The 26,365-nt window shown below is 43.1% G+C and overlaps 1 protein-coding gene across 2 annotated transcripts in view; it reads left to right on the top strand.

Moving 5' to 3' along the window:
• The window catches only part of LOC121585095 (G protein-coupled receptor kinase 5), a 61,825-nt gene extending 48,748 nt beyond the window's left edge, over positions 1-13,077 (top strand). Inside the window, exons 4-16 of one of the 2 annotated variants that reach the window (XM_041901452.2) lie at positions 2,472-2,549; positions 3,639-3,736; positions 4,147-4,239; positions 7,845-7,908; positions 7,997-8,137; positions 8,226-8,416; positions 8,684-8,721; positions 8,844-8,933; positions 9,101-9,309; positions 10,179-10,316; positions 10,584-10,721; positions 10,949-11,080; positions 11,202-13,077. In XM_041901452.2, coding sequence (XP_041757386.1) covers positions 2,472-2,549; positions 3,639-3,736; positions 4,147-4,239; positions 7,845-7,908; positions 7,997-8,137; positions 8,226-8,416; positions 8,684-8,721; positions 8,844-8,933; positions 9,101-9,309; positions 10,179-10,316; positions 10,584-10,721; positions 10,949-11,080; positions 11,202-11,285 — 1,494 coding nt within the window. In that variant the 3' untranslated portion in view covers positions 11,286-13,077. Of the gene's footprint in view, positions 1-2,471; positions 2,550-3,638; positions 3,737-4,146; positions 4,240-7,844; positions 7,909-7,996; positions 8,138-8,225; positions 8,417-8,683; positions 8,722-8,843; positions 8,934-9,100; positions 9,310-10,178; positions 10,317-10,583; positions 10,786-10,948; positions 11,081-11,201 lie in introns of those variants that run through there. The other variant, XM_041901453.2, reaches the window with a different exon arrangement.
• The last annotated feature ends 13,288 nt before the right edge of the window (positions 13,078-26,365 follow it).

The following is a 26,365-nucleotide window of genomic DNA, read 5'->3' as shown; positions in this document are numbered from 1 at the left end:
TATGACCCCAAGAACACCATCCCCACCGTCAAACATGGAGGTGGAAACATTATGCTTTGGGGTTGTTTTTCTGCTAAGGGGTCAGGACAACTTTACCGCATCAAAGGGACGATGGACGGGGCCATGTACCGTCAAATCTTGGGTGAGAACCTCCTTCCCTCAGCCAGGGCATTGAAAATGGGTCGTGGATGGGTATTCCAGCATGACAATGACCCAAAACACACAGCCAAGGCAACAAAGGAGTGGCTCAAGAAGAAGCACATTAAGGTCCTGGAGTGGCCTAGCCAGTCTCCAGACCTTAATCCCATAGAAAATCTGTGGAGGGAGATGAAGGTTAGAGTTGCCAAACGTCAGCCTCGAAACCTTCATGACTTAGAGAAGATCTGCAAAGAGGAGTGGGACAAAATCCCTCCTGAGATGTGTGCAACCTGGTGGCCAACTACAAGAAACGTCTGACCTCTGTGATTGCCAACAAGGGTTTTGCCACCAAGTACTAAGTCATGTTTTGCAGAGGAGTCAAATACTTATTTCCCTCATTAAAATGCAAATCAATTTATAACATTTTTGACATGCGTTTTTCTGGATTTTTTTGTTGTTATTCTGTCTCTCACTGTTCAAATAAACCTACCATTAAAATTATAGACTGATCATGTCTTTGTCAGTGGGCAAACGTACAAAATCAGCAGGGGATCAAATACTTTTTTCCCTCACTGTATGAACAATGTCCAAAGGAATGTTTGTGTGTTGTATTTTTTGTGTGTGTCCATGTGCTTCTAATGTATAAGCTAGGGTGTTAGTGAGGGAAAATAGCACAGTAGCTAGCGATAGAGAGAGAGAGATGTGTAACAGCAGAAGGAATGCGCCTGGGGGTCCCTGTGTTTCCTCTGACGTCAGTGCAGGAGGGAGGGGTGTATGTGTGAATGCTGCCGAATTATGATGGGCTATTGTTGGCAAGAGACTGCATTGTAAGACACAACACACACACACTCACACAGAATGAGCCACCCAATTGTTAGCCGAAGGGGTTAGCCGAAGAGAAATGGAAACGCCCCCTTGGCCTTTTGGCAGACTTACACACTCACACAGGACAGAGTAACAGCTCTAATGGCAGAAGTCTGTCCTTTTCACTCTATGCCTTTCTTTCTCTGTCTGTGTCTCAGAGCAGAGTAGACCAATATAGTGGGCCACAGCCAGGGTCAGGAGAGAAGCTCTAGGTGTGTGTGTGTTGGGGGGGACACACTGACACTAAAGGACCTCGCGGAATCCTGCCGTGTTGACTATGTGGTTGCCAGGCAACACAGGGTCACATATGGGGTCCCAGGCAGCGTGTGTGTCAGAGAGGGAGTGTGTCTGTTAATAACAGATTGTGGGTTAAAGAGGTGTTTGTGTGTGTTTCAGGGCAGGTGGGCTAGTGGAGAGTCTTGCATAAAGGCGCCTCGTAATAGGTTCGGTTTGCTTCTAGCAGAACTCAGTTAGGCGACACAGACGTCTGTATGCAAGGCATGCGACTGACAGACGTTCGCATCGCCTTCCTCAAAATAGTCAGAATGAATCTAAGATAAATCAAGAAATCTGTAATTAATTTAGACATTTTTAGTCGCACAATTTTACATTTAACTAAGATGTTTGGAGCAGTATTTCTCAAGTAAAAAAATAATCATGAAAACTAGTCGTCTCATTGAATGACAACAAACACTTCATCCACTAGTTACCCCAGCCACAAAGTCAAAATTGTCTATATCGTAAAAATCTGTTATGTCGAACAGCCTAAAAAAACCTGACGAACACCAAAACGAACAAAGACGTCACAAGATTTCATAATAATATATGCGCAAACTGTTTTGACTGGGAAGCATGCGACAGGCTTAATCAAATAAAATAAAATGTTATTGGTCACATACACATATTTAGCAGATGTTATTGCGGGTGTAGCGAAATGCTAATAGAATAGAGAGGCGAGAGAATGATCAGGGAGTGAAGGATTAACACCTACTCACCACGAGACTATGCCCCGGCCCCTAGCAATGCTGTACCACTCAGTGCTCTCGCACTCCTGGCTGATAAATACTGGAGGTGCTAAGGATATAGATCATGGCTGATCATTTCAACTCAAGGCAGTCCACACTGTTCTGGTCTAGTCGCATGCTGCATGTTTGCACAACACTGAAAGCCACACAATAATGTCATTCAAAACATGATCTCGTCCATACATTGCCCATGATTATGGAATATTATTGTATGTCCAGTCACACCTGGCTCGAAATAGTATGTTTTTTTCTTTCAAATACTATAGTTGCATACCCAGGATGCCAGTTGGATGCGGTTTGCAGTTTTGGGACTATTCCATTGGTTGAATTATGCTGGGCAAGATAAAACGATAGTGCATTAAGTTTTTCAAAGAAAACAAATACTATTTGGAGCTATTATTATATTATGAACTGTAAGTGTATAATGATGTTGTGTTCTTTCAGGACGACTATGAGCTGGCGCCTGATGAGAAACGGAAAAGCAGAGGAGGTGAAATCATTGGGAAGTTCCTCACTAAACAGGTGAGTGAGTCTTTGTAGGGGGATTGATGAATGTAGATAGGTGAACAACTGTTAGAGCTATATAACATGTTTGTTTGTCAAATCCAAATCAAATTGTATTTGTCACATGCTTCGTAAGCAACAGGTGTAGACTAACAGGGAAATGCTTACTTACGGGCCTTTCCCAACAATGCAGAGAGAACAATAGAAAAGTAATAGAAAAATAATAACACAAGGAATAAATACACAATGAGTAACGATAACTTGGCTATATACACAGGGTACCAGTACCGAATCGATGTGAAGGGGTCCGAAGTAATTGAGGTAGATATGTACATATAGGTAGGGATAAAGTGACTAGGCAACAGGATAGATAATAAACAGTAGCAGCAGCGTATGTGATGAGTCAAAAGAGTTAGTGAATAGGGGGGGTTAACTATTTAGCAGTCTTATGGCTTGGGGGTAGAAGCTGTTCAGGGTCCTGTTGGTTCCAGACTTGGTGCATTGGTACCGCTTGCATGCGGTAGCAGAGAGAACAGTGTATGACTTGGGTGGCTGGAGTCTTTGACACCGCCTGGTATAGAGGTCCTGGATGGCAGGAAGCTTGGCCCCAGGGATGTACTGGCACTACCCTCTGTAGCGCCTTGCGGTCGGATGCCAAGCAGTTGCCATACCAAGCGGTGATACAGCCAGTCAAGATGCTTTCAGTGGTGCAGCTGTAGAACCTTTTGAGGATCTGAGGGCCCATGCCAAATCTTTTCAGCCTCCTGAGGGGGAAGAGGCGTTGTCGTGCCCTCTTCACGACTGTGTTGGTGTGTGTGTGTACCATGTTAATTCCTTAGTGATGTGGATACAGAGGAACATGAAGCTCTCGACCCACTCCACTACAGTCCCATCGATATGGACGGGGGCGTGCTCGGCCTTCCGTTTCTTGTACTCCACGATCAGCTCCTTTGTCTTGCTGACGTTGAGGGAAAGGTTGTTGTCCTGGCACCACACTGCCAGGTCTCTGACCTCCTCCCTATAGGCTGTCTCATCGTCTTCGGTGATTAGGCCTACAACACTAATTCCCATTTGTGTGTGTGTGTGCGCGTGCGTGTGTCTGTGTAGTCGTCAGAGTGTGTGGAAGCAGCAGAGAGCCTTGCTGAGCAGTGTAGAGAGAACCTGGAGCTTCACCCCTGCAAGGAGATCTTCAGTGACTGTCGCAAGTAAGGGAATCTTTCTTTGGTCTCACTCCTTTTTGTCAACTATGATATTCTTATTAAGAAACAGCTTGTCCTTAGCTTATCCCTAGCCTCGTCCCATACTCTATATGCTGTAGCCAACTCTTATATCATTTCTATCAAGTTGCTGACATAACGAAGCTTCAAAGGTGACTTTGATTAACACACTAGTAACAGTGGGAGAAATTAAGTGGTTGTTGTACCAGGTGTATATGCAATGTGTGCAAGGGCCTGGGGATGAGGTTGCGTTTGACAATGAAGGAACACCGAGAGGAGTTGGCTAAAGCACAAACACACTGGACCACCAGCTGGCTTACCTCCTACTGTAACTGAAGCTGTTGTCTGTTGTCTCAGGGCTTTAACCTTTAACCTTTTGTTTGTTGTCTGTTCTTTAGGGCTCTCCATGACTACCTGAGAGGAGCTCCCTTCTCTGACTACCAGAACAGCATGTACTTTGACCGTTTCCTACAGTGGAAGATGCTGGAGAGGTGAGTGCTGCTTAAACTCCTACAAAATCTAATAGAAACTGATGTTTTCAGTGATTATTGAATAGCACGGAGCTAGCTTGGGGGCCATGGGTGCGACCGCCCTAGGGCCCAAGCACCTAATTTTTCAATGATGATGTAACCTACCAAAAACCAAAGTAAAAGCATTCTTTAAAGTTGAGATCCACAATAGGCACAACGGCGTCACTGGCCGCCAAAGCGCATTTGTTATTGTTTTTGTTATGAGGAAATGAGCATCCAGCATGGTGGTAAAAAAAAATCGTAGTACATACTCTGCTGTTCTATCGCGCATGCAATGATTTCTGAGGGGAAAAAAACTGTGAAGGTTGTTTAAAGTAACGTCTTTGTTGTTGTAATACCGCAATGGATTCCAGCTTTAACACCATAAAACATGGAAAAATGGACAGTACCAGTCAAAAGTTTGGACACACCTATTCATTCAAGGGTTTTTCTTAATTTTTACGATTTTCTACATTGTAATAGTAAAGACATCAAAACTATGAAATAACACATATGGAATCATGTAGTAACCAAAAAAGTGTTAAACAAATCAAAATATATTTATATTTGAGATTCTTCAAAGTAGCCACCCTTTGCCTTGATGACAGCTTTGCACACTCTTGGCATTCTCTCAACCAGCTTCATGAGGTAGTCACCTGGAATATTTTTTAATTAACAGGTGTGCCTTGTTAAAAGTTAATTTATGGAATTGCTTTTCTTCTTAATGTGTTTGACCCAATCAGTTGGGTTGTGACAAGGTAGGGTTGGTATACAGAAGATAGCCCTATTTGGTAAAAGACCAAGTCCATATTATGGCAAGAACAGCTCAAATAAGCAAAGAGAAACGACAGTCCATCATTACTTTAAGACATGAAGGTCAGTCAATCCGGAAAATGTCAAGAACTTCGAAAGTTTCTTCAAGTGCAGTCGAAAAACCATCAAGCGCTATGATGAAACTGGCTCTCATGAGGACCGCCACAGGAAAGGAAGACCCAGAGTTACCTCTGCTGCAGAGGATAAGTTAATTAGAGTTACCAGCCTCAGAAATTGCACCCCAAATAAATGCTTCATATAGTTCAATTAACAGACACATCTCAACATCAACTGTTCAGAGGAGACTGCGTGAATCAGGCCTTCATGGTTGAATTGCTGCAAAGAAACCACTGCTAAAGGACACCAATAAGAAGAAGAGACTTGCTTGGGCCAAGAAACATGAGCAATGGACATTAGACCAGTGGAAATCTGTCCTTTGGTCTGATGAGTCCAAATGTGAGATTTTTGGTTCCAACTGCCGTGTCTTTGTGAGACACAGTGTAGGTGAACAGATGAGCTCTGCATGTGAGGGTCCCACCGTGAAGCATGGAGGAGGAAGTGTGATGTTGTGGGGGTGCTTTGCTGGTGACACTGTCTGTGATTTATTTAGAATTCAAGGCACAATTAACCAGCATGGCTACCACAGCATTCTACAGCAATACGCCATCCCATCTGGTTTGCGCTTAGTGGGACTATCATTTGTTTTTCAACAGGACAATGACCCAAAACACACCTCCAGGCTGTATAAGGGCAATTTGACCAAGAAGGAGAGTGATGGAGTGCTACATCAGATGACCTGGCCTCCACAATCCCCCGACCCAATTGAGATGGTTTGGGATGAGTTAGACTGCAGAGTGAAGGAAAAGCAGCCAACAAGTGCTCAGCATATGTTGGAACTCCTTCAAGACTGTTGGAAAAGCATTCCTCATGAAGCTGGTTAAGAGAATGCCAAAAGTGTGCAAAGCTGTCATCAAGGTAAAGGGTGGCTACTTTGAAGCATCTCAAATATAACATATTTTGATTTGTTTAACACTGTTTTGGTTACTACATGATTCCATATGTGTTATTTCATAGTTTTGATGTCTTCACTATTATTCTACATTGTAGAAAATAGTAAAAATTAAGAAAAACCCTTGAATGAGTAGGTGTGTCCAAACTTTTGACTGGTACTCTATATATAATATGATATATTATATGATTTCATTAAACCCTGGAATTTGTCTGAGCTGGTGTTGCTTATTTTATAAAGCAATGTACAGCTTTCTGTCGCTATACCCCCTTGAGGGGCCCGCTGGCCTGGGACTGGCAACAATTCGAGGGAAAAACACATTCTAAAGTGCATCTGCTGCGAGCGGTTGCATGTGACAGAGGCAAAATCTAAAGATGCAACAACTAGGATGGTTGCTAATATGACTAGGATTGTGCATCTGGCTTCTGGACAACGAAAGAAAGTTGATGTGGAAACAAATAGAACAGGACATAAATGCTGGTTTCAATGGCATATGAGGAAGTCTTTATTAAATAATTCACATTTCTAAGTTTGGATTTTGGCAAGGCCACTTTGAATCAGTAGGCTATGAAGTAAAACTTCCAGATTACAAACAATTAAGTATATATTTTCAACATGCAGACTGCCTACAGCTCAGATTGCAAACCATGCCAGATAGGCTACTCTGGTTGTAGGCCTAATAAGTTGCAATTTGCTTAATATTAAGATGAGTTGAGAAATAAATATAGTAGCAATAGAAAGCTGGGATCCTCTTTTAGTGGACATCAAAACTCTATCACACTCGATTGCATGTAGAAATGTTGTGCATTGACTGGGCTTATAAGAACACGTTTGAGGAGCTGTCGCTGCACGCTCAAACTAGGCTCTGTTACCCGACCCGAGCCCGACGGCCCCGACATTATACATCGGGTTAGGGCCGGGTACGGTATCACTAAATTGATCACTAACATTTCATAGCTGAGCTATTTGCTCGTGCTCTGCTGCGCAGTTGAGTCATATCTGACTAAGATCATAACATGGTGTCAGAAGTGCTTCAACCTCATCAAATATAAAACAGGAGAGATTATTTCACAGAAAATAATAATGTTCCTTGAGTTTTGTCGGAGTTTAGTGATGAAAAGTAGCCAACAGCTAACTGCTGTCTGATGTCTCTTCTTTGAGCAGAGCAGCCCAACTGGAGCCATTGCCATGGATACTCACAGACTTAGAGCCGCCATGAGCAGAACGCATGCAGAGCGAGCAGGGAGCGAGTGATGGACAGAGAGAAGCAGCTAATGGATTTACTAATGGAGGAAGTTATTTCTCATTTCGGGCAGGGCCTTAAATTTAGCAGAAGCAGGGTAGGGCCTGGGTAGAGTAGGGCCTGAACGTTGTGGGCATGGGTAGGGTTCGGGCTTAAAATTGATGCCCATGCAGGGCTTTAGTATGCGGTGCGCATGTGATAAAATAAGATACATGACGAACTAATGAAAATACACGCGCAAATTTATTTGCACTCATTTATGCAAATCAACCTATAGCTAGACCGGTAACCACGACAGGTTAAAAAAAATCTGCGACTAACAGCTACGCCTTACTGTTAACATCCCTAGTGATGATGCCTGTTTGCATTTGCGTTTATGATAGGACATACCAGCTATTCATTTAATTGATTTGGTCAGAAGGGCCCCTCTAGAGCACCCCTCCCCTTCTGTGGTGAGACGCTCTAGCTCTGCGCCTGGTACTATGTTATCCAGCTGTACATTAATGACTGATGTGTTTTCAGGCAGCCAATAACTAAAGACACGTTTCGACAGTACCGAGTACTGGGGAAGGGAGGATTCGGAGAGGTGAGGCACAATTTTCCATTTAGAGAATTATTAGAGAATTGTGTGTGAGATGAACTGGCCTATGATATAATACTGTGTGTTCTCTCAGGTGTGTGCGTGCCAGGTGCGAGCCACAGGGAAGATGTATGCCTGCAAGAAGCTGGAGAAGAAGAGGATTAAGAAGAGGAAAGGAGAGTCCATGGCCCTTAACGAGAAACAAATACTAGAGAAGGTCAACAGCAGATTTGTTGTGAGTCTCTTCCTATTATTTGGACACATGACTATACAATACACGTAGACACTCTTTCACTTTATTCTCTCTCTCTCTCTCCATCTAGGTGAGTTTAGCATATGCCTATGAGACCAAAGATGCTCTGTGTCTGGTGTTGACCTTAATGAATGGAGGAGATCTGAAGTTCCACATCTATAGCATGGGGACTCCAGGCTTTGAGAAGGACAGGGTCCAGTTCTATGCTGCCCAGATCTGCTGCGGCCTGGACCACCTACACCAGGAATCCATTGTCTACAGGTGACAGCTTTTTATCATAGCACCTACACTCACCAGATTCCTCACAAGTTTCCCTTAACACAGATTTAGGTTCACATTGCAACAAATCTAGGATCAGATGGGGGCAACTAACTTCTACCTACTCCTACCTTTAGCAAAATTAGCAGTTGATTCTTCTGATTGTCATTCACTATACCAATGTCTCATGAGATCACGTGATGTCAACACATTGGTTTTAGTCCCAATGTCAAATGCCCCAAATAAACGTTGGTTTTTATTTTTTTTCAGGGATTTAAAACCAGAGAATATTCTATTAGATGATAACGGTGAGTTTCTCTTACTACTGTACAGTAGCCTAACTACTGGGATTATGTATTTGAACTCAGAGAGGCTCTCTGTTAAATAGGACTGTTCTTTGACCCCTGACCTCTCTGCCCCTGTGCTGTAGGACACATCCGGATCTCAGATCTGGGCCTGGCCATCAAAGTGCCTGAAGGGGACCCCATACGAGGCAGAGTGGGAACAGTGGGCTACATGGGTAAGACAGCTCACCTTCATATGTTATTACCACACATTATAATTCATTTATAATGCATCAGAATACAATACACATAGGATATACACATCGGACAAAAACCGGACACATTTTTTACCATACAAAGAAGATATTATCATCAAATCTGTTGTACTCTGCTGTGTGTGTAGCTCCGGAGGTGATCAACAATGAGCGCTATGGGATGAGTCCAGACTGGTGGGGGCTGGGATGTCTCATCTACGAGATGACCGCCGGACGCTCACCCTTCCGCGCACGCAAAGAACGAGTGAAGAGGGAAGAGGTAGAGAAGAGGGTGCAGGAGGAAGAGGAGGAGTACAGCGACAAGTTTACAGAGGACACCAAGGCCATCTGTAGGGTGGTGAGAGCCCATTGATTGATTGACAAGACGTAGGCCTAGTTAGTGTCATCAGAAACCTCACACTGTATTGGGTAGTTACCCTGAGTACCTGATCTCATGATATTTGAAAATGACCGACTGTACATTGCATAATCTCTCCCCTGTCTCGCTCTCTCTCCCCCGTCTTGCTCTCTCCCCCGGTCTCTCTCTCACTCTCCCCCGTCTCTCTCTCTCCCCCGTCTCGCTCTCTCTCCCCCCGTCTCGCTCTCTCTCTCCCCCCGTCTCGCTCTCTCTCCCCGTCTCGCTCTCTCTCCCCGTCTCGCTCTCTCTCCCCCGTCTCGCTCTCTCTCTCCCCCGTCTCGCTCTCTCTCTCCCCCCGTCTCGCTCTCTCCCCCCCGTCTCTCTCTCTCCCCCCGTCTCTCTCTCTCTCCCCCGTCTCTCTCTCTCTCCCCCCGTCTCGCTCTCTCTCTCTCTCCCCGTCTCGCTCTCTCTCCCCGTCTCGCTCTCTCTCCCCGTCTCGCTCTCTCTCCCCGTCTCGCTCTCTCTCTCCCCCCCGTCTCGCTCTCTCTCCCCGTCTCGCTCTCTCCCCCGTCTCGCTCTCTCTCCCCCCGTCTCGCTCTCTCTCCCCCCGTCTCGCTCTCTCTCCCCCCGTCTCGCTCTCTCTCTACCCCCCGTCTCGCTCTCTCTCTCTCCCCCGTCTCGCTCTCTCTCCCCCGTCTCGCTCTCTCCCCCCGGTTTTCTCTCTCTCTCTTTCCCCTGTTTTTCTCTCTCTCTCCCCCGTTTCGTTCTCCCCGTCCCGCTCTTCGCTCTCTCTCCCCCTCTCTCTCTCTCTCTCTCTCTCTCTCTCTCTCTCTCTCTCTCTCTCTCTCTCTCTCTCTCTCTCTCTCCAGCTGTTGACCAAAGATCCTAATCACAGGCTGGGCTGTACAGCAGAGGGGTCAGCGGGGGTGAAGGCTCACTGCTTCTTCAGGAACATCAACTTTAAGAGACTAGAGGCAGGCATCCAGGAGCCCTCCTTTGTACCTGATGTAAGTAGAGGAGGAGGAGGAGGAGGAGGAGGAGGATGGCAACTCTGGTCCCTCTTCAGCTCTGGAAACAACACCAGGAAGTGTTTAATATGGGAACCAACCAACTGTTCCAATTGTTTCAATCAGTTACATTCAGGACTGGGGGAATATGTTATTTACACCAGGGATGATTACCTCTACTCCAAATGAAGACTCTCAAACGTTTTACTCCTCCCTCCCTCTGTATCTTCTCCCTCTTTTCCTCTGTGCGTTTCTTCTCTCTCTCAGCCCCGGGCGGTGTACTGTAAGGACGTGTTGGACATTGAGCAGTTCTCTACAGTCAAGGGAGTAAATCTGGACCAAACTGACAACGACTTCTACTTCAAATTCTCTACAGGCTGCGTGTCCATCCCATGGCAGCACGAGGTGGGTGAACTAACTGGGACGTCTTTCCCTCTCCTCTGGCCTCTTCTGAGAGGTAGTCTGCAAGGTAACCTGAAAGACTGAATAATTGGTGGTCTTGTCTGTCAGTGGCAGTCATATACTGTCCTTACACCATCTCTCTCTGTCTCTGTCTCTGTCTGTCTCTCTGTGTGTGTGTGTGTGTGTGTGTGTGTGTGTGTGTGTGTGTGTGTGTGTGTGTGTGTGTATAGATGATAGACACAGAGTGTTTCAGTGATCTGAATGTGTTCGGGCCCCAGGGGACCAGACCCCCAGATCTGGACTGGAACACACTCCCCGAGCCTCCCCGACGCAGCCTGCTGGACAGGATCTTCAGAAGACATGTGAGGACACACACACACACCAACATACTCAGTCTCACACAGAGTTCACACTACACAGTTACATCCACACACTGATACTGAGACGACACAAACTCTCTTTCCCTCTCTCTCAACCCTCCAGCACCCCGAGGTGTCCATCACCAACAGTCGCGTGTCTTCCTGCAGTGTGAACTCAGTGGACTCCATGTCAAACTCTGCCCCCTAGTGGCCATGGCTCTGTGTGGCGCCACACACAGACAGAGGAGGAGGCTCTCCTCACTGCTGATTGGTTTACACCCGGCCTGACCAGCTGTCAGTCTTCCGGAGGCACCCAACCCAAGACCATGGTCAGTCTAGGGGAAATGCTGACCATGACCCGGGCCTGAGACCCATGGGGAATTATTGGAGGGACGTTCAATGACGCAAATACGTTTTGAGAACAATGCTCAGACACTTCACTTACCCTCAGGATCGCTGGAGTAGAGAAGAGCCACTAACTGTGTTGATGAATAAGAAAAAACTAGCTAATTCAGGGGATCCACTGTCTAAGAAAGACTACCACAGAAAATACAAGATGGGATCTTTGTTGTTGCTGTTTTTCTTTTCTTTTTTATTGAATCCTTGCATAAATTCACATTCACACTCAAATGCACTCTGTATCTGTTCATTTTCTTCCTCTCTCTTTACCCCCTCTCTCTTTTTGTCTCTTTCGCCTTTCTTTTCCCCTCCCACTCTTCTAATCACTTATAAACATACATGCAACCAACAACATCACCAACCTCAAGACACAATGTGCATATTGCCTTGTATACCCTCAGGCCAAAGATCTAGTTCAGTTGTGTATTTGTGTTATTGTTGCCATATTAGATTTGGAGGAGGAAGGGGGATTTGCCTGGTCTTTATTCAATCACATATTAAACTTGAGTCTGCAGCTATGCTACACCTAAGTCACAATCAAACAAATGTGTTTGCATACAACAGGCTCCCCCCCTACCCCCCCCACCACACACACACACACACACACACACACACACACACACACAACTGTGGAGTTAGAATTGTAACTACAATACTTATCTTGTTTTCTGCACTTTTCCCAAAGAGTGCACCACCGGCACCCTGTTGACCTTGAGCAAAAGGAGATTTGTCAAACCAGTAATGCACCATTTATATACCAATTAAGATGTTTTAACAGTAAATATGTTATTGTTTTACGTCAGACATTAAAGTAATATTACTGTGATGTAATATCCAATCAGCCGGTGCTGTTTTGTGTTTGTGTTGCCATCATGACCATGGGTGCATCTCGATAGTCTCAATGGGGAATTTTCTCTCCTCCTTTTCTTCATCTTCACTGATCCTAAAGGAAAGCTTAGGAATCCTGGCAGATATATGCCCTTTTTCTACAGGAAATAAGCTTTAACCAATCCAGTGCAGATGAAGGAAAGGAGACGAGGAGAGGAAGCCATGTTAGACTATTGAGGTGCATGGGCTCTGGTAGAGTAATTGGTAAAGGGACCACACATCACCACACAATGGGAAGCCTTCCTACACGCCCGAACAAAAGGGAAGAACAGCTTTGGCTTTGGAATTTGATATGTCTTATTTTAAGGAAGAATAAATCATTCATTACAGTAAACAATTGTCCTTACACATTTCGTCTTGGCCTGTTATTATTTTATTCGGAAATAATTGTACAAATTGAAAATCTGAAGTGCCTGATCCCCCAGACGACACGCACACAAATGTTTGCACTTTGTTCCTCTCATGATTGGTTTGTTTCTTTATGACATAGTGTGTGTATTTGGCTGGTGGTGGAGGGTGGGAAGTGAAGAGAGAGAGGATAAGAAGGAGATGAAAGGAGGATGGAAAGCGGAGAAGAGAAGGAGAGAACGAGGGATGATATCTTCCTGCTATTGTTGTACATTACAGTGCTGAGTGTACAGAATGTAAAGCCAAACCCACTGTGTCCTGCAGCTCCAAATAAATAAACCCTGTGCTTCCTTAGCACCTCTGTACCATCTGTGTCTGTCTGTCTGTCTGTCTCTGTAGCAAATACAAGAGTCAGGGCATTCTCAAACGGATGGATCGATACAAGAGTAATCAGTTTCGTAATAACATTTCCACAAGATTATTGATACCATTTTCACTTTCTGGGCCAGTTTCATAGACCCATATAATATGAATCCAAAAGCAGGCCAAATTCTGCCTCTGTTGATCAACAACTACAAAGTGATTTCATGAACATTTATTAACATTGGTCCCAGTCAATAGCAATAGCAATATTTTACACATGTCTATGAGACCAAATCAAAGTAATTGTATTCTCTGAGAAGACAATATTGGTCAGTGGAACAAGCCTGATGTGTTTGCCTGGTGAACACAGACCAAAGATTACAGGAATTGATAGGTTTCCAACCTACCTATTTCTTATTGGGTGAATGAGAAAAGGAAACAGCATATCATATGTTAATTCTATCATTGTTTAATCAAGCAGTAAGGCATGAGAAGCCATGATATATAACTAGTGATAATATTGGTCAGGTGTTTTGTTGTTGTATGTGCATGCATAGCCTACTTGGCTGCTGAGAAGGTCAGTGGGAAAAGGCCCCTAAAGCTGTTTGATGAAGACTTTTTGGTCTAAACGCTTTGCAGTATGAAACCTTCTGTAATGTTGTCGTACAAATGTTTTAACAATGTGGAGGACTCCGTATAGCTCCGCATTGACATGATTGGTTGACGGAAGGTGAGGGCGGGAGGTCCTGTATAATCACAAACTCACTTCCTTGACAACTTCCTTCACAACAGCTCTGCGCTGCTCCACGAAGCGCAAAAAGTATGTTTGCTCTGACTTCTGCAGAGGCAGCATAGCAGTAAATGCTGTTTGGCCAAGGCAGACGTCAGATTGACCATGCAACGCCTTTAAGGTTAATGTTGCCGAACGTAGAACCTCAACTCCTGTCGATAGTGTTGAGTACTGACCCTCTCTCTCTCTCTCCCTCTCTACCACACCTGCTGTCTCGACATCTGAATGCTCGGCTATGAAAAGCCAACTGACATTTACTCCTGAGGTGCTGACCTGTTGCACCCTCTACAACCACTGTGATTATTATTTGATCATGCTGGTCATCTATGAAAGTTTGAACATCTTGAAGAACAATCTGGCCTCAATGGCTATGTACTCCGATAATCTCCACCCGGCACAGAGAGAAGAGGACTGGCCACCCCTCAGAGCCTGGTTCCTCCCTTGCTTCTACATCTGCATTGCTTGCTCTTTGGGGTTTTAGGCTGGGTTTCTGAAAAAAGGGCTTTAAACACTGAACAAAAATATAAACTCAACATGTAAAGTGTTGGTCCCATGTTTCATGAACTGAAATAAAAGATAATAAATAAAATGTTCCATACGCACAAAAAGCTTACTTCTCTCAAATTCTGTGCACAAATGTGTTTACATCCCTGTTAGTGAGCATTTCTCCTTTGCCAAGATAATCCATCCACCTGACAGGTGTGGCATATCAAGAAGCTGATTGAACAGCATGATCATTACAAAGGTTCACCTTGTGCTGGGGACAATAAAAGGCCAATGTAAAATGTGCAGTTTTGTCACACACACAATGCCACAGATGTCTCAAGTTTTGAGGGAGCATTTGGCAGTACATCCAACCGGCCTCACAACCGCAGACCACGTGTATGACGTTGTTTGGGCGAGAGGTTTGCTGATGTCAACGTTGTGAACAGAGAGCCCCATGGTGGCAGTGGGGTTATAGTATGGGCAGACATAAGTTACGGACACAATTGCATTTTATCGATGCAATTTGAATGCACAGAGATACCGTGACGAGATCCTGAGGCCCATTGTAGTGCCATTCATCCGCCGCCATCAACTCATGTTTCAGCATGATAATGCATGGCCTCATGTCGCAAGGATCTGTACACAATTCCTGGAAGCTGAAAATGTCCCAGTTCTTCCATGGCCTGCATACTCACCAGACATGTCACCCATTGAGCATGTTTGGGATGCTCTGGATCGATGTGTACGACAGCGTGTTCCAGTTCCCGCCAATATCCAGCCATTTCTCACAGCCATTGAAGAGGAGTAGGACAACATTCCACAAGGCCACAATAAACAGCCTAATCAACTCAATGCAAAGGAGGTGTCACGCTGCATGAGGGAAATCTGTGACCAACAGATGCATACAGTGGGGGAAAAAAGTATTTAGTCAGCCACCAATTCTGCAAGTTCTCCCACTTAAAAAGATGAGAGAGGCCTGTAATTTTCATCATAGGTAAACGTCAACAACTTTTTTTTCCAGAAAATCACGTATGATTTTTTATGAATTCATTTGCAAATTATGGTGGAAAATAAGTATTTGGTCACCTACAAACAAGCAAGATTTCTGGCTCTCACAGACCTGTAACTTCTTCTTTAAGAGGCTCCTCTGTCCTCCACTTGTTACCTGTATTAATGGCACCTGTTTGAACTTGTTATCAGTATAAAAGACACCTGTCCACAACCTCAAACAGTCACACTCCAAACTCCACTATGGCCAAGACCAAAGAGCTGTCAAAGGACACCAGAAACAAAATTGTAGACCTGCACCAGGCTGGGAAGACTGAATCTGCAATAGGTAAGCAGCTTGGTTTGAAGAAATCAACTGTGGGAGCAATTATTAGGAAATGGAAGACATACAAGACCACTGATAATCTCCCCTCGATCTGGGGCTCCACGCAAGATCTCACCCCGTGAGGTCAAAATGATCACAAGAACGGTGAGCAAAAATCCCAGAACCACATGGGGGACCTAGTGAATGACCTGCAGAGAGCTGGGACCAAAGTAACAAAGCCTACCATCAGTAACACACTACGCCGCCAGGGACTCAAATCCTGCAGTGCCAGACGTGTCCCCCTGCTTAAGCCAGTACATGTCCAGGCCCGTCTGAAGTTTGCTAGAGTGCATTTGGATGATCCAGAAGAGGATTGGGAGAATGTCATATGGTCAGATGAAACCAAAATAGAACTTTTTGGTAAAAACTCAACTTGTCGTGTTTGGAGGACAAAGAATGCTGAGTTGCATCCAAAGAACACCATACCTACTGTGAAGCATGGGGGTGGAAACATCACGCTTTGGGGCTGTTTTTCTGCAAAGGGACCAGGACGACTGATCCGTGTAAAGGAAAGAATGAATGGGGCAATGTATCGTGAGATTTTGAGTGAAAACCTCCTTCCATCAGCAAGGGCATTGAAGATTAAACGTGGCTGGGTCTTTCAGCATGACAATGATCCCAAACACACCGCCCGGGCAACGAAGGAGTGGCTTCGTAAGAAGCATTTCAAGGTCCTGGAGTGGCCTAGCCAGTCTCCAGATCTCAACCCCATAGAAAATCTTTGTAGGGAGTTGAAAGTCTGTGTTGCCCAGCGACAGCCCCAAAACATCACTGCTCTAGAGGAGATCTGCATGGAGGAATGGGCCAAAATACCAGCAACAGTGTGTGAAAACCTTGTGAAGACTTACAGAAAATATTTCACCTGTGTCATTGCCAACAAAGGGTATATAACAAAATATTGAGAAACTTTTGTTATTGACCAAATACTTATTTTCCACCATAATTTGCAAATAAATTCATTACAAATCCTACAATGTGATTTTCTGGATTTTTTTTCTCTCATTTTGTCTGTCATAGTTGACGTGTACCTATGATGAAAATTACAGGCCTCTCTCATCTTTTTATGTGAGAGAACTTGCACAATTGGTGGCTGACTAAATACTTTTTCCCCCCACTGTATCTGTATTCCCAGTCATGTGAAATCCATAGATTAAAGCCTAATGAATTTATTTCAATTAACTGATTTCCGTATATAAATTGTAACAAATCTTTGAAATTGTTGCATGTTGTATTTTTTTTTTTTAGTTCAGTATAAATACATTTGATTGATTGATTGAAAGAAACGTTTTTGCTATGAGTTGAATTTGTCTAAAATTCTATCTTTTCAGTCTCCAGTGGTAGCTAGTGTCACAAGGCTAGCTATCGAGACCTAGTTAGCCCACGCTGCAAAGCTTAAGCTAACTTGGTTAGCTTGTTGGAAAGCAAGCTAACCATGATAGCTAGCAGTTCTACCTGCACATACGGTAGCATTGCTAGCTCTCTCCTCTCGTTTAGTTTAACCTACATTCACTCATTCGTATTAACTAAACCGACCAAGTTTAGGCTGACGGCGTTAAGGTCGTGGGAGGATAAGAGCCCGAAGTCTAACTAACCCAAGATAGACCACAGCCTGTCGTTTCCAATGGGAGCAAATTAATCATAGTGGGCAGAACAAGCAAGGGCGTAGGCAGAGCCAAGCATGAGCTAGCGAGAGCCTATTGGCGTGTTCTAGCATGTATTTGCATATTTCCGTTAGGGAACGCCTACTCTGTGAAGTGCATGTGTGCAATAACTCAATTCGCCCTTACACTCCTTCTAAACAACGCAACGCTAAAGTCTACAAAACTTACTCCACTCTGTTCGTAACAGATTTTAGTTTTGGAAATAGAAAACTGTATTGAGATCAAGTGTTTCATCGATGAGAAAATTAGCAGAATGTAGGCAAAAATCCATCTCGTTCCATCTTCTCGCACTGCCGTCCACTGAGCTTCCTCTCACCACCATATTTGGTAGTGAGTGGAAACGCCAACCGGATGCTTCACATTTATACATCCAGTGAAATATCTGTCTCATTGATCTGTGCCGTGCTCACTCTAGGTAGGTACCTGTTTTTTTTACAATGACCACTGCTGCCCCGTCACAGCAAACCTCACGTTCTTGCACTTGCGGCTCCATGATTGCGGGGAAGGATTCGGGCAAGTTTAAGGAGGCTCAAACATACCTCCGTCTCTGCCCCCCCTCTCGCCCCTGAGCCACCAGCCAAGGCTGAGGTTCAGTTCCCCACAACCGAGTCCAGCTGGGGAAAGATTCCTTTCCCTCACTATCTGACGAATTGATGACGGGATTAATCTCATGGGTCTCCTCGACTTCAAGCATGAGATCGAAGGTGGGACCACAGTCTCCCTCCCTCTCAAGTCCTGAGGGGGAGGGGGGTGATTCCTCAGTGTCACCCATGGAGTTGTTCGGGCCCACTGTCGCCACCACGCGGAAGAAGTGTGACATGCGCAAGAAAAACGGTGAATCCTTCAACTTCTGCCTGCCCCACAGACCTAGACCCTGTTGCAGCCTGTTGGTTCCTGCAGCTTCACAGCTGGAAAGGGGCAGCATGCTGGCTTTGGGGGTCTTAGATCCCCAGCGATGCAGCAGACTGCTGATACCCTGGCAAACACGGAAGCAAACAGTCCTTTGCTGCAGCCGCCCTCTACGAAACCCCTTCAGCCCACGGGGCCCCACCCTCTCAGGAACCCTATGAAAAAGGCCATTGAGGATGTGGAACGGCCAAGTGTGGGCCTGAGTGCCCACCACTATGGCCTTGTCTCTTACCCGAGATGTTTTTGAAATCCATCTCGTGGCTCCATCCTCTCTCTATCCTTGACTCTTAGTATATACGCCAGGTGGAGAAAAAGAGAGGAGAAATAGGTTTTTCTTCGTTACCACAAGGGTGGGGCACAGTCCGAGAAGTTCGAGCTTGTCTTGTTAAAGAAGGGCTCTGCTCAACATTTTTACTAGGTACCACAGTTACTGTGATACACTCTCTGCCCCTCTGCAGTGTCATTGGGTGCACTTGACGCACGTGCACTAGCGCATTCCGCCTGTTAGAAGCGACAACCCAGTGGGGTTCGGAGATTCCATCACCAAGTAGTGAAAACAAACCACTAGGGGTGAAAACACTGCCACATCCTTGGCAAGGGTGATGTTTTGTCCTCCTCTGTGCGTCTTTTCTACTCCCCACTTTAGTTGGAGTGAAGGAGCAAGGCCTCCTTGCTCGCAACACGCTTTTCAGTTCTGCCCACACATTTTCTATAGGATTGAGGTCAGGGCTTTGTGATGGCCACTCCAATACCTTGACTTTGTTGTCCTTAAGCCATTTTGCCACAACTTTGGAAGTATGCTTGGGGTCATTGTCCATTTGGAAGACCCATTTCCTGACTGATGTCTTGAGATGTTGCTTCAGTATATCCACCTAATTTTCCTTCCTCATGATGCCATCTAATTTGTGAAGTGCACCAGTCCCTCCTCCAGCAAAGCACCCCCACAGCATGATGCTGCCACCCCCGTGCTTCACGGTTGGGATGGTTATCTTCGGCTTGCAAGCCTTCCCCTTTTTCCTCCAAACATAATTATGGTCAGTATGGCCAAACAGTTCTAATTTTGTTTCATCAGACCAGATTACATTTCTCCAAAAAGTACGAATCTTTGTCCCCATGTGCAGTTGCAAACCGTAGTCTGGCTTTTTTATGGCGGTTTTGGAGCAGTGGCTTCTTCCTTGCTGAGAGGCCTTTCAGGTTATGTCGATATAGGACTTGTTTTACTGTGGATATAGATACTTTTGTACCTGTTTCCTCCAGCATCTTCACAAGGTCCTTTGCTGTTGTTCTGGGATTGATTTGCACTTTTCGCACCAAAGTACATTCATCTCTAGGAGACAGAACGCGTCTCCTTCCTGAGCAGTATGATGGCTGCGTGGTCCCATGGTGTTTATACTTGCGTACTATTGTTTGTACAGATAAATGTGGTACCTTCAGGCGTTTGGAAATTGCTCCCAAGGATGAACCAGACTTGTGGAGATCTACAAATAAAATTCTGAGGTCTTGGCTGATTTCTTTTTATTTTCCCATGATGTCAAGCAAAGAGGCACTGAGTTTGAAGGTATGCCTTGAAATACATCCACAGGTACACCTCCAATTGACTCAAATGATGTCAATTAGCCTATCAGAAGCTTCTAAAGCCATGACATCATTTTCTGGAATTTTCCAAGCTGTTTAAAGGCACAGTCAATTTAGTGTATGTAAACTTCTGACCCACTAGAATTGTGATACAGTGAATTATAAGTGAAATAATCTGTCTGTAAACAATTGTTGGAAAAATTACTTGTGTCATGCACAAAGTAGATGTCCTAACCGACTTGCCCAAACTATAGTTTGTTAACAAGAAATACGTGGAGTGGTTGAAAAACGAGTTTTAATGACTCCAACCTAAGTGTATGTAAACTTCCGACTTCAACTGTAGCTACCAAGAAGCCATTTCAGGCTATCAATCAAGTTAGAGTAACTAGCATGTCTAACTATCTTAGCTGGCATGCTTGCTGTCAAGGTTGGTAGACTTTAGAAAAGGAAGCAATAACAATTCCTTTCAATCTTTTACCCAGATTTTAGTAGAGATATGCAGTACAATACAATTAAGCATAATGATTATGGTTCTAGATTGTAGCAAAAAGCTGTTTCAGGTATTTGAAAAATACAAAATTCTCCAACCTCAGATTTTTGGGGTACATGACACTCCTGCCTCTATGGCCAGGGAAACTCTGAGTAGCCGAGATCCCTCTCTGGCTTTACGGCTAGTCCTTGTAGCTACACAGGGATCTGTATGACCCAAGCGAGCTAAGAGACTTCCCACTCTCACCCAGCAACCATAGCCCTCTAGGTCTGACCAGTAAGAGGATGGTTTTTTCTCCACTGCAAAGGTCTATTTAGATTTTTTGGCCTATCATATAGGCCTCGACAACCACACAGTAGGGTAGCACCCTTTGTCATATCGCTTTACGAAGTGTGAGTGTCGCTTACGTCCAGTCTCGAAGCCTTTAGTTCATCTTGGGACCTGTCTATTGTGCTTGAGGCTTTTTCACAGCAGCCGCTGGAAAGTGTGGAGATGAAATATCTCTCCTTTTTTCTAACCGCTTTACTAATTGCCCTTATGCTGCAAAGCGAGTGAGTGAGCTGCACACACTGTCAGTTCACCATTCGTGCCTACAGTTTGACCGGGGGTTATCAAGATATGTTATTATCTAACCCTGCCTTTATGCCTAAGGTCAGCGATCATTTTCTAATTGTCCCGCCTTAGAGCATATGGTTTTCCATCCGCCGCCCTTCACCGCTACGGTAGAAGTGCATCTCCACCGTTTGTATCCAGTACGCTTGTTGAGCTTTTACTTGGATAGAACGGGAGCTTTATGCAAGAGCGTCCAACTCTTCATTTCTCGGGCGTCCCCCTGCAATTACTATCCCATAGGATAGTGGAGGCTATTATATTGACCTATAATAGCAAGGGTTGAAGCCCTCGAGGGCCTGATGGCTCATATATTATATGAGATTTTTACCGACTGGATGTCACTGCACTTTTGTTGATGCATTCTGTCCTCAATGTCAGAGCCTCTGAGGGGTGGTACTGTCAGAAGACTACCTTGGCTTGGGAGAGCATGTCTGCGATACGGTAGTTGACCATATCCCATATGTGATACATCAAAACAAGTATTTGCAAGAGAACTCAAGGTTACTTTCATAACCCCTGTTCTCTGATAATATGAGTGAGATATCTCACCACTTTTCCCTCCTCACAGTACGCAAGGAAGAGAGACATGCTTGAGAATGACCAGTGGGCAGGCGAGTGGCACCTTATAGGGAGGGGCCCACCTCTTTCGCCACTCGACCTGTCTGTTTTCGGCAGACGCTGTGTGATTGGTTACTTCCTGTAGTGAAATGCGATTTCCCATATGTGATACATCTCACTCATATTATTACAGAACCGGGGTTACAAAAGTAACCTTGAGTTCTGTGTGTTCCCATTTTCTATGTCAGAACTCAGCCATGATAAGGCCCAAGATATAAATCAATGCAGCCAGAGGGACAAGGGGCTTCAGGTTAAGGCCACTCTCCCTTCATGATTTATGACCTGTTCTTTTTTTTCCCATGGCACTTTTTATTGACTTTTCAGTTCAGATGGCTTGTTATCTTATGCTCTAGTGATATGAATGCTGTTGCAATGGTATTGAACAATGTTGACTTTCTCTGCCTAGTTTGACACGCAAGTCATTGGAGCAATATTTTCGTAAGATAATTTGGGTTTTGGTTGGACTCAGAAAGCAAGGCTAAAAAAGTGTGTAAGACTCCTTGAGTAATAGTTTGTTACCACAGCATGGTGATTACAGTGACAGTCAGTGGTTTAGCAACCCACAGTCACATCTACAGTAAAAGGATGGACACCTTCCAGAGGGTGACACAACCCCACAGACATGGACATTAGACTGGTCCATTTTGTACCATGATACTGGAATTATTTGTACATTTGCATTGTGAGAAATGCTACACTGCAGCATATCTGGTAGGCTATAGGGCACATTTTCAGGATCAGGTCAGTTTGACACTTTACATGAGGTTGCCTGTGGGACATGTGCTTAGGTACCATAATTCAGCATTTTGACACGTCCCTCTGTGCATTTAACCCACTCAACCCCAACATTCATCATTGTAAAGTTATTTGGTTTTTAAATATATTTTCTTTTATTACGTTCCAACCCCACCACCCCTCCCCTAATTGGAGTAAACTAGTGAACAACAACGCTTATGCCTCTACTTCCAGCTTATAGATACTATATACATTTTATGGACACAGTCAATTTTACAATAGTTCTATTTTGTTTGTTTTTACTCCTGAACTTCCTCTATCCTCAACCTCTCAGATCATTTTCATGATGTCCATCCGGTTTGCTTCTGTATGCAATATCTTTCAAACTGTGCTCTTTCACAAAAGTTCTTAATATACAACCTATATACTTATCATGGACACAGTATGTTTTACATTAGTTATCTTGTTGTTATTAGTTGTTATTAGTCCCAACCTTCAGCTCCATTCAACCCCTCCCATCTATCTCTTAACACCATCCATATTGGATTTCTATTTGCCATATATTTTTCAACTGTACTGTGATGTTTCACAAAAGTTCTGAACGCTTCAATTCTCATTGTTTCTACAGATTGTAAATTGAAAATAAACATTTATGCTAAAATTATTATTATATTATTGATCGATTGACTATGTCTTTTCAGATCACCCAGTAGTGCTATCTCCAGGTAAATATTGCAATCCTGTGACCAAAAACAAGCTACAAATGGACAGTACCAAAACAAATGATCTAATGATTCTGTCTCTTCGCAGCAAAATATGCAGAGCTGGGAAGATTGTATCCCCCATATAAAAAACATTATATTGGTAGCAAGAATTTTGTATAATAACTGAGTTTTCAATCCGGCATCGTTTTGCGAATCAGTTCATAAACCATTTGCCATGGAATTGGTACGTCAAAAATCTCTTCCCAACTATTTTGCAATCTATATGGGACGGCTGTCAATCCTTTGGTCCTTAAATGAAACTGGTATACTTTTTTATTTATCACAATTTTCTTTAACCAATTATGGTCTTTAATGCAGGGCCGACAGACAAGTTCCATTTTTGCGGTAATGCTGCAATTATTTGGTTGTAATCTTGGGTAGAGCAGACATTTCCATATGTTTTTGTTAGCTGCATGTGCAACATGATGATATCATTTACGAAGATTATACCTTTTTTAAAATTTTTATTCAAAAATAATGTTTTCTTATCAATTTGTATATTTGAGTTTAACCACAATATTTGTTGCATTATTTGTTCTATCGTTTCTGGAGGATTAAATTGAAATTGCAACCAACTTTCTATGGCTTGTTTTAGAAATAGTGATATTTGGGAGATTATTTCCTTTTCAAATAGCTGTAAATTAGAGGTTGTAATCTGAATAAAGGGAAATAGGCCATTCTTGAACATGGGGTGAGACAATCTTACTACTTTGCTAGAGAACCAGTTTGGATTTAAGTATAACTTTTGTATGACTGAAGCTTTTAGGGATAGGTCTAATGCTTTAATATTTAATCATTTCTGTCCTCCGAATTGATATTCATTATAAAAATAGGCCCATTTAATTTTGTCTGGCTTGCCGTTCCAAATAAAATTGAATATTTTTTTCTCATATAATTTAAAAAACTGTTCGCTAGGCGTAGACAAGACCATAAGCAAATATGTAAACTGGGATAATACTAAAGAGTTAATCAGGGTGATTTTTCCACAAATAGACAGGTATTTACCTTTCCATGGTAGCAAGATCTTATCTATTTTTGCTAACTTTCTATTAAAAGGTATTGAAGTGAGATCATTTATTTCATTTGGGATATGTATACTGAGTATATCCACATCACCATCAGACCATTTCATTGGTAAACTACACTCTAATGTAAAAATTGTATTTTTTAGTGATCCAATACGTAATATAGTACATTAATCATAATATGGTTGTAATCCAGAGAGGTTAGAAAATGTATCTAGATGCTCTATGAGGCTGTGGAGGGATTCAAGGGATCAGCATTCAATGACACCTTTGTTTTTAAGCCCTGGATTTCTAATCCCTTGATATTATTGTTGGATCTGATTTTAACAGCTAACATTTCGATGGCCATAATAATTAGATATGCCGATAGTGGACAACCTTGTTTTACTCCTCTTGACAGTTTAAAACTTTCTGAGAAATAGCCATTATTTATTATTTTAAACCTAGGGTTACTATACATGATTTTAACCCATTTTATAAGAAATTCTCCAAAATTGAAATGCTCCAGGCATTTATATATAAACTCCAGTCGTACTTTATCAAAAGCCTTTTCAAAGTCAGCTATGAATAGGAGGCCTGGTTTCCCAGATTTTTCATAGTGTTCTATTGTTTCCAGTACTTGCCTTATATTATCTCCAATGTACCGTCCATGTAAAAAACCTGTCTGATTAGAATGAATAATGTCTGACAATACCTTTTTAATTCTATGCGCTATCCATTTTGCTAGAATCTTTGCATCACAACACTGAAGTGTAAGGGGCCTCCAATTTTTTTAATGGACTGTATCTTTATATTTACCACTTGTATCCTGTTTCAGTAATAATGAAATCAGACCTTCTTATTGAGCATCTGATAATCTACCATTTACATAGGAGTGGTTTAAACATGCTAATAACGGTCCTCTGAGTATATCAAAAAAGGTTTGGTATATCTCAACTAGTATGCCATCCAACCCTGGAGTTTTCCCAGACTTAAAGTCTTTAACTGCATCCAGAAGTTCCTCCTCTGTAATTTCACCTTCTTTCTGTATGGCTGTTTTTGACATTATCAATAGAAGAAAAAAATCCAGTTAGAGGAGATCGAGGCGACTGAAACTAAAACATATGCTTAAAGTACTTTGCTTCCTCCTTCTAAATATAATTTGGTGAATCATGGGTGACTCCATCATTTGTAACCAATTTCAGTAAATTATTTTTGGTAGCATTTCTATGTTGAAGATTAACAAATAATTTGGTGCATTTTTCCCCATATTCAAATAAAATAAAATAAAATAAAATTTTATTGGCCACATGCGCCGAATACAACAGGTGTAGACATTACAGTGAAATGCTTACTTACAGCCCTTAACCAACAGTGCATTTATTTTTAATAAAAAAGTAAAATAAAACAACAACAAAAAAAGTGTTGAGAAAAAAAGAGCAGAAGTAAAATAAAATAACAGTAGGGAGGCTATATATACAGGGGGGTACCGGTGCAGAGTCAATGTGCGGGGGCACCGGCTAGTTGAGGTAGTTGAAGTAATATGTACATGTGGGTAGAGTTTGCTTTATTTTTATAATATATTACACTTGATCTTTCTTGAATAAGTTCCTCCATTTCTTTTTGTTTCCCCTCTAACTTATTCTGAGCCTCTATGTTACAGTTTTTATTGCTATCTATCTGTTCTGTTAGACCTTCTATTTCCTTTGTTGGTATGGACTCTTTTGACCTAAATTGCTTTTGTTTTCGAGATGAGTACTGAATTGCATGGCCTCTAAAGGCACATTTAAAAGTGTCCCATACAATAAGGGGATTTGCTGTACCTATGTTATGTCGGAAAAATTCAGTTATGAATTCCTCTGTCCTAGTTAGAAACAAGTTATCATCCAATAGGATTTGATTACATTTCCAATATCCTCGCCCACGTGGAAATTCAGTAAGAGTAATGTATATGCCAATTATATGATGGTCATGTGATTAATTTTAAGAAATAAAAAAACTTTCCCTCACGTAACAGGTCAACCCTGTTACGTGAATTGAACTCTCGTTTTAATATGGTGAAACTTCCTTTTTTTTTTATTCAATGAACATCTAATCGTCAAATCATATTGTAAAAGCAGGTGAACTGGTTCTACTCTTTTTGGCAATCTTTTTGTGTTTGTGGTGGAAAACTGAGCAGGTCAAGCAAGTCAAACCTGCTACTCATAGCTAGACAGGCTAGGAATTATTTAACATTCAATTGCCCCTCCCTGTTGCACACAACAAGCTTCCATT

The sequence above is a fragment of the Coregonus clupeaformis genome, chromosome 16 (assembly GCF_020615455.1).
Source record: "Coregonus clupeaformis isolate EN_2021a chromosome 16, ASM2061545v1, whole genome shotgun sequence".
Taxonomy (NCBI): domain Eukaryota; kingdom Metazoa; phylum Chordata; class Actinopteri; order Salmoniformes; family Salmonidae; genus Coregonus; species Coregonus clupeaformis.
The sequence above is the reverse complement of the archived record's forward strand: the minus strand, read 5'-3'. Positions and strand labels throughout refer to the sequence as shown.